This window comes from Anser brachyrhynchus (genome assembly GCF_964034855.1).
Source record: "Anser brachyrhynchus genome assembly, chromosome: 1".
Lineage (NCBI taxonomy): Eukaryota > Metazoa > Chordata > Aves > Anseriformes > Anatidae > Anser > Anser brachyrhynchus.
The window spans coordinates 91,363,808-91,371,797 of NC_137694.1; the positions used below are offsets into that span (position 1 = coordinate 91,363,808).

General features: G+C 38.0%; 1 protein-coding gene across 2 annotated transcripts; it reads right to left on the minus strand.

Annotated features, from left to right (window-relative positions):
* Positions 1-1,091: 1,091 nt before the first annotated feature.
* On the minus strand, positions 1,092-4,361 carry LOC308199034 (uncharacterized protein). Of its 2 annotated transcripts, XM_080602447.1 has the most exons (5): positions 4,254-4,361; positions 3,630-3,756; positions 2,561-2,602; positions 2,407-2,444; positions 1,092-2,308 (listed from the first exon to the last, which is right to left on the minus strand). In XM_080602447.1, the coding sequence occupies exons 1-5, from the start codon at positions 4,343-4,345 to the stop codon at positions 2,272-2,274; spliced, it is 336 nt and encodes a 111-aa protein (XP_080458573.1). In that variant the 5' UTR covers positions 4,346-4,361; the 3' UTR covers positions 1,092-2,271. The 2 variants fall into 2 exon arrangements, 1 of the variants encoding a protein (XP_080458573.1); XR_013954356.1 differs by lacking the exons at positions 3,630-3,756; positions 4,254-4,361 and adding an exon at positions 3,424-3,506.
* Positions 4,362-7,990: the final 3,629 nt, after the last annotated feature.

The window sequence follows — 7,990 nt, forward strand, 5'->3', positions numbered from 1 at the left end:
ATAGTTCGTATACAGTAACAATACACCCTCAAGCCTGTGCAGTGGTGAGATAATGCATTTCCCAGGTCATTGGAGGCACTAATTTCACCTTCTGCCTCATGATACTTCCAAGGAGCATGTTATCTCAGGGCAACACATGTCTGCTGGTGCCTGACTGTTTAATTATTGTACACAAAATTCCAAATCAGAATAATTGTCATCTCGAGGTACCACTGTGCACTGCAGGGTCCTCTTGATGTAAGCGAACAAATTCAAGTTATGCAGCAAATAAAATGACCTTGGTAGAGATTTGTTCCCCAAACTGATGGCATTTCACAAATTTAAAGCACATCCTGAAGAAGAAAACAAATACAGGTGATGCAATTACATTTTTTGGTTCAAAAATTCACTACAGTTTGTGATTTAATAAGGAAATTGTCTATATACAAGGTCTTTCGACAGAATACACAAACCAGGATCTCCCAGAAGATTTTTCTTAGGCCATTTCTTAGTATTAGTAGTTGTCTTAGTATTTCTTAGTGACAGCCTTCCATGTCGTACAAACAAATGTGCACGCAGAGCAAGGCTTTTAATCTAGCCCATTAACACAAGGTGAACGGGTTACACAGTAAGCCTCTGATCTAGTGAATAGTTATATGAAGTGGGAAAGGCCAATCTGTGAGCAGGTGGAAGCACTGGGCAGTGGATCCTCACCTTGAGGTATGGAAGATCCAGTCCTGAGTCTCCAGTACAACCAGCACACACAGACACGAGCCTGCACCTGAATCTTCTCTGTGCGGCTTGAGCATCTGAAACACTGCGCATCTGTGGCTGAAGCATCTCTAAATACAGTTGACTGTTTTTACTTTTCTTTCAGGAGAAACCAAAGCTGAGATGCATTTCTACATACAACTCATCCTCAAAACCGAAATCATTTCTACCAGCAATGGAATTTTTGATCAGCTGCCATTTTCTGTCACACCATGTCCCTGAAAAAGAAATGACTGATCCTTTTAATGTCCACAAGACTCCAAATAACTTAGAAATATATATATATATCAGCCAAATCTAATTTTCTTTACTGTTTTTAAACACTCAAATATTGTCATGGTAAGAAATTAATTATCCAGGCTCATATATTTACTACAAATGAGGAACTCTGGGGCAAATGAGGAACTTCAGGGAAACAGAAGGTTTCTTGTTAACTCTGTTTTGTTCTGAACTAAGGCTGCACAATCAGTTGTTTTGACCCCTAGAGCAATTGGTCCTGACTTGTCATTGGGACAAATTGCTTGGTATCTGGGATGGCAATCCGTCATCCAACTACTCAATACACAGCATACCAGACAATATCTTATCAGGAATCACTAACAAGAAGATATAGAATCATATGAAAAAATAGAGCCCCAAAGGATCAATAACAGTGATTTAGTGCATCCCCCAACCCTGGTGCAGGATCATTAACACCCAACCCAGTCCTGAGAGATGTTTGTGCAACCCATTCTTTTACGTAGTCAGTGCTTCCTTAGCATAAATGTCATGTTAATGACCCAAGACACAGTGGTAATTGTGTCTAGCTAAAGGACTAAAACATTAAGTAACTGGTGAAATACACAAAATAGCTTTTAAAAATTAATAGTCACAACTTCTGTTATGTTTTGTTAGCTGGAATCAGGTTACCTTCTAGAGGTTTAGGGCATATTAGCCCTTCTAATGGAATATTTATGAGTACATGCAACTTGAATTCTGATTTATTTTTATTTTTTAACATGGATAATACCATTCAAGACATCCAAAGCAATGAAGACTTCCTTAAAAAATTGTTTTGCTGTTTGATCAATCCCATTTTTTACATTAATTTTTACCTACATAACAAAAAGTTGTTTATGAGGATACTGAGTTCCACAAACCGTAATTTACTTTGGGTTCTATCTCCATTAACATGTAAATTAGCATAAAAGGAAATGATTATTTTGTTGAAACAAGTGGATCCTCATAGCTACACTAGAGGCAGCTTGGAGGGTTTTGTTTTGGCCTACAGTTTGGTACCCTGACTGAACAACTGTGCACATGGCTCAGAGCTGGCTGAAAAAGAGCTGTTGGTTTGGACACACACGCTCTCCTCTCCTGCAGACACCCGGAGCAGCTTATTTTCCCTCTAAAGGAATCCAGTTTCCGTGCACTGGAACAGTGAAGCATCACAGGATATGTTGGGATGACCAAGTAAAGAACCGGGTCCCCTCATGCACACTAAAACTGCTCTGTTTCTCCATCCCCAAACGCAGGCATGCTTCACCCCATGTTTGTCACCAGCAGCCTCTCTGGCACACTGGGGAGCAAGAAGAAAAACATTGGCTGTATCAAGTGTCACCACGAATGAGATCAACTGTTGTTCAGTAATTTGTGTCAGACTCCTTCAGGAATTACCTGCTGGGGAAATTGTCCACTTGCAAATAGGTGAGAAGCTGTTTGTAGGGGTGCGTGTACACACAAGCACAAAACAAAACATAAAAGTAAAATGGTTTTTCCTTTGAATGGACATTTTTCAAGTCTAAAAGGTGTTGCCACAACTTTTACCCACCTGTGATTTTTCAGTGTCACTTCCCATTGTGCTCCTTTTTAGCTACAAGAAATGAGAAAAATTACGAACTATTTTCACGAAATATAGAGCTTTATTTTACTCAGGGTGAGAAATTAAGGATGCTCTAGCTGACAGCATGTGGTTTCTATTTCTGTTTATAAGCAGCCTTAAGATAGTAGGTCAAAAGGATTAGAGGAAGGTCAGTGTTACTGTTTCTTGAGGGAATCCACAATTGCTGGTTTACTTCAATATTCTTGCTTTCCAAACAAAGTGGAAATCTTATATGACAGGGTTTTTCAAACACCTGCTCATTTTCTTTTTCTTTTCCTTTAGTAATTGAAGTAAAGGTTAGAGTCATGTGTTTATTTACCTCTCTTCTCTTCCCTCCCCTCCTTTCACATATTATATAATAAATATAATACAGAGGGAGAAAAATATCAATTTGTTTTCTGATAGAGACCCTAAAATATTCATCTTCTTAAAAGTGCAAAGCAAATAAACAGCAACATCAGTACAAGCCACGTACTATTTAAGGCAAAAACACATGGAGGAGCTATATCGTCTCTGAGCTCCATCACAGTCAAAGACTGTAGAAGAGAAAAATTTTCTCTACAGTTCAGACTTTTCATTTCCCATTCACTCACAACTATCTGATCATGCTGTTCACTAGCATCACAGGGGAAAAACTAATTTTGTTCAAATCAAACCAGTTCATCAGTTTATTAACAACCTGTAAATAACCACCAGGCTGTTAACTATACATTCAGGATGAACATCCTTGATGCATCAGGTGAATCACAAGGCTAGGCACTCATAAAATATTAGCATGCACCCACAAGCATCCCACACCCTTCTATGCCTACCCCAAGAAGCTACACTTGTGTCCCAGCCACGAGGCCTGCCAATGGCCCTCTGACCCCCACCCCCTGTTGCTCAGCCCCCTTCCTCTTCCAGTTAATTCCTTTCTCCAGAGTTTCCTTATATTTCCATGGTTCCTGTTTCATCCAGCTGATGGTCATCTTCTCTAGCATGACAGGTGTTGGTTGTTACACACACACACACAACTTACACTCATGTCCTCCGTTATCCAGGGTATTTTGGCAAAATTGGCTGTGTGTGCACCCCAAGGGCTAGCCATCCTGTGCAGCCCACTGTTGAAAATGTCGGAGGGGAAAGACTGCATCCTGAGCACAATACTGTAACAGAGGCAAAGCAAGTGAAGCACATTTGCATATTTCTGAATTGCACAGTGTAAACCTAACTCTATTAGGACCTATTTTTCCTTCCAGAAAAAGGACTGCAATGCTCCAGTTGCTTTTAATGGTTGAAAAATCATGTTCCCTTGAGTGAGAAGATAAGCTGAGAGGATTTTAATTAAAACTCACTCTTCCTCATCTTTATCCCAAAAGTCTGTTTCCTGTTGAAAGAACAAAAACCAATCTTTCTATCATTCCCTGACACTCCAGCAATGTCTTGCAGACTACCTGTTTGCCCTTTTTCATAAGAAAACTAGATTGCACACAAGTATTGTAAAATGGGACCTATACATGAGCAGACACATCCTGAACTCCATTATAAGAACATATTTGTAGCAAAACAACTTGCAAAATGACAGCGTTGCTCTGCTGCTTGACGCAGTATTTCCTTAAAAAATGCATACAGCACTTTGTATTGATGCAGTCAAAAAGCCTACAGCAGTGAACTGCACACTACTCTTCCAAGGTTGTCTTCATGGGGCTGGTCACTCTCTGGAATGGCAGCAGTGAGGATGCTAATGAGGCTCATCCATTGGTTTCCTGCTGTCGAGGGAGGTCAGGGACAAAACAGACCTGCCAACTCCACTAGCTTTTGAGGTGGGCAGTTTGTGGCTCATCTGTCTCTGAATGATGGGCAGTTCAGGTGAATCTCCTGTGCCAGATGAAAGCTGGGTGTTGGGTGACGGGAGAAGCAGTCTGAAATCAGTGCTGACAAATAAATCCCATCCTGTACCTACCACAAAGCTACACTTCTAAATGCAGCCTGAAAAGCATCTAGGGGCTCTGCTCATCAGTGAAAATTTTCACAGAACCACAAGATTTTTATTTTGTACAGATCCCATGGGTTGATTCATTTAAAGCTGAATCAACAAAAACAAACAGAAAAATGAACAAAAGACTTGAGAAGACCTAGAAACACACTTATCATTGTCTCCGATGGCAGTGCTCAGTTCTCTATATGGTATCTAATTTTTTATATGAATACATAGCTATGTATTTCTTTAATATGAAAATAAATGAAGAAGCCAAACAAGTAGACTAAAAAGAACCAGCTGAAGCATATGTGAAGGTTTGTGCAATTAAGCAGCACACTTAAATATGGTGAAACTGAGTTTGTTTTGATTGTCTTTTCTCAGCCTGTATTTATACAGTGGTATTTTTAGAGGCAAGAAAGATACTGAGGTGCAGAAGAAACCATTTTTACTGTTTTTCTCCCTCTTCCATTTTTATCTTTTGTTTAGACGAGGGGAGAATTAGTTGGCTGGTTTTTAATTATTATTTTTACCATAATTTTGTTTATGCTGCAGTTTTCATAATTTTGCCCTGAACTCATTTGATTACTCATCATATTTTTACTTTCATTTGTAGCACTGTTATCTTTTGATCTTTTTCTGTTTTCCTGTATATTTAAAGATTTCAAAACTAATTAAGATGATTAACTAAAAAAGATTAATTGCATTCATAAATGAGATGTGTCACTTCTGATTAGCAGGTGGCTCTTTTGTGTTTTAGATACATAAAAGCAGATGGAAATGTGGCAGACTTAGCTATATTTAATCTGCCCACTTCTTTCCAGACTGCTCTGCTTTCCAGTTAACATGGCTAATGACAACAAAACCTACGGAGGATTCAGATTACTTATATCTTTGTCATTTCTCATTTGGCAACAGACATCTCACTTGATACCCTCATGCATTCTTAACTGAGTTTCTGAATTATTTTTTATAAATATTTTGTCTTCTTTCTACTCACAAGCTTCAAAATGCCTACAAGGACAGAAGGATAAAACATACTTAAACATAAGTATTCTCTTTCCTATAATGGGGTGCAATTAAAAGTATAAATATTCCTTGGTGCTGATTTTCAAAGAAAAGCTAAGCTGCCTAAAAATACTCCCCCCCATTCTCTTTTTTTTTTTTTTTTGGCTATATTTCAAAATAGTAGACACACTTCTTTTCCTATATCCAGGATTTTGTCTCAGATATTACCAGTAATGCTGCTGTGAATCGGCTGATTCACTGTACCATGTTGTCCCTTTCTTTAGGTTTCTTTTTAACTCTTACTTTTTATATAACCTGTGTTTTCCTATTTCACTGCTTGCACATTACTTAATCTTTTTGCTGCCACCTTTGTTACAGCATCTGCAACTCATCCCTTCTCCAGATCTTGACTTTTTCTCACTTCAGCAATTTTATCACTGACATACCCACTAAAACTTAATCCACTTCAGTCAAAATCTGTGCATCTGATCCACATCTTTGTAGTAATACATAAAAAGATACAAAAATGTGAATTGCCATTTCATTCCCACATGCGTAGCCATCAGAGAAGGATGAAAATACACTCAGACACATCTTGTAAGTTCATATATTCAAAGTGCTGGGAAAAATAGACCACATTTTCCTGTTTGTATTTGCATTCTTATAGTGTCCTTTTTAACGAACTGTGTGAGATTTATTTTTCCTTTCTTATCAGTGTTTTGTTTCTTACTATTGAACATAGATACGCTAAATGCATAGCTCAACAGGAGGTTGCTTACAGGTTTTATGCATCTTCACATATTTTTTCCAGTGCTTCAAATTACTTTTAAAAGTGTATAATTCATTGTAAGGCAAATATTAAGGATAATATCAAGGATAATGTCAAAAAGCTATTTCTTTGTGGCATTGCCAATCAGCAACAGTTTTATCACCACACAAATAAGAAAAACCACAAAAAATAACAGTCCAGCCACATGATAGTATGGGAAATTACTTGTTCGTAGAGGCCTGAGAAATGGTGCTAACTTACAAGTTTTATATCTAAAACAAAACACACATTGCTTTGAAGTACAGGAAAACAGTTCAACAGCTGAAGTGTGTCAGGAGTCAGTTTGCTTTTCATAATATAATTCTTATAAAAGAAGTTCAACATGAATCAGAAGTTGTCTACTTTAAATTACAGTACTTACTAAATTTTACTTTGTGTATTCTCATATGAGAATAATTCTACAGAACGTTATCTGAGATTTATGCAAGTAAATTTTGGATATATGTTTCAAATAGACTTGACACTAAATTTCTGAGGATGAGGCACTTTTGATTTAAGTGGAGGAATTCTAGAATAAGTGAGGAAAAAATAAGTCACACCATAGGGATCAAATTATATTGAAGCAAGAAAACAAGTTCTTTCATACCATAGTCTGGTGTTTTGACTGGCTTCAATGGACTGCTTATGTAAGACTACAGGAAATTAGTAATAATTTTTGAGATGTTGAGCAAATTATTTTGTGCTGTATGAGGTAACCAAAAACTGGGCAGAAGATAATACGTAAGGGACAGGAGCCAATACCTGTTGCTTAAAGTAAAGGTGCAGTGGGGGGGGGGGGGGGGGGGGGGTGGGAACACTACCAAACCACCATACATAATGTCTGGTTATGGTACTGATTTCCACCTGCATTCAACAGACAGAATTGTTGCCCTCCTTTTATCTCAGTTCTTCTCTAGTCACACAAGCACTTTAAACTATGGTAATTGAAATGCAAAAATGTGTAGCTTTTAGCTAGTAGTAATGACAAAGTGTGCTAAGGCCCGATCATAACTGAAAAGGGCTACAGTGGTGTTCAAAATAGGAAAATATGATACCAGGGGATTTCCTGAATTCAAGGCTTTTACTATATCCAGTGAATATTACTGTGAATAATAGCATGCCAGAATTTTAAACCAAACCCAGATCTTGTCTCTGACTCTTGTTTAAGGTATTTGTCTTCAGTGAAAAGTTTAGATGCATCTGGACTTCACAATTGCACCAGAAGTTCACGAGTGCAGCTATGCACAGACATTTATATGTTGTTCAAAAAACAAAACCTGGAAGGTATCTTTGCCAACAAATTTGAGCAAGTGCTATTAGTACAGACGCTATTGAATACTAGCATCCTGCATCATATTTTTAAAGCACTGTTATAAGGAACTGTATGACTCAGGGAAATGGTAATGGCATATAGAGCCTTTCACCTCTAGGTCAATAGTTATAATCTGAAACAGACGGAGAGAGCCCAAGAGTCAATGCCATGTAATTCCCGTCTACTGACTTTAGTAAAATTAGTCCGTGGCCTCCAGACAATTTCTGTAGAAGAAATACTGTAACCACAATAGGCAGGAGAAAAATCACTGGCACTAGTATCTGGCATTGACAA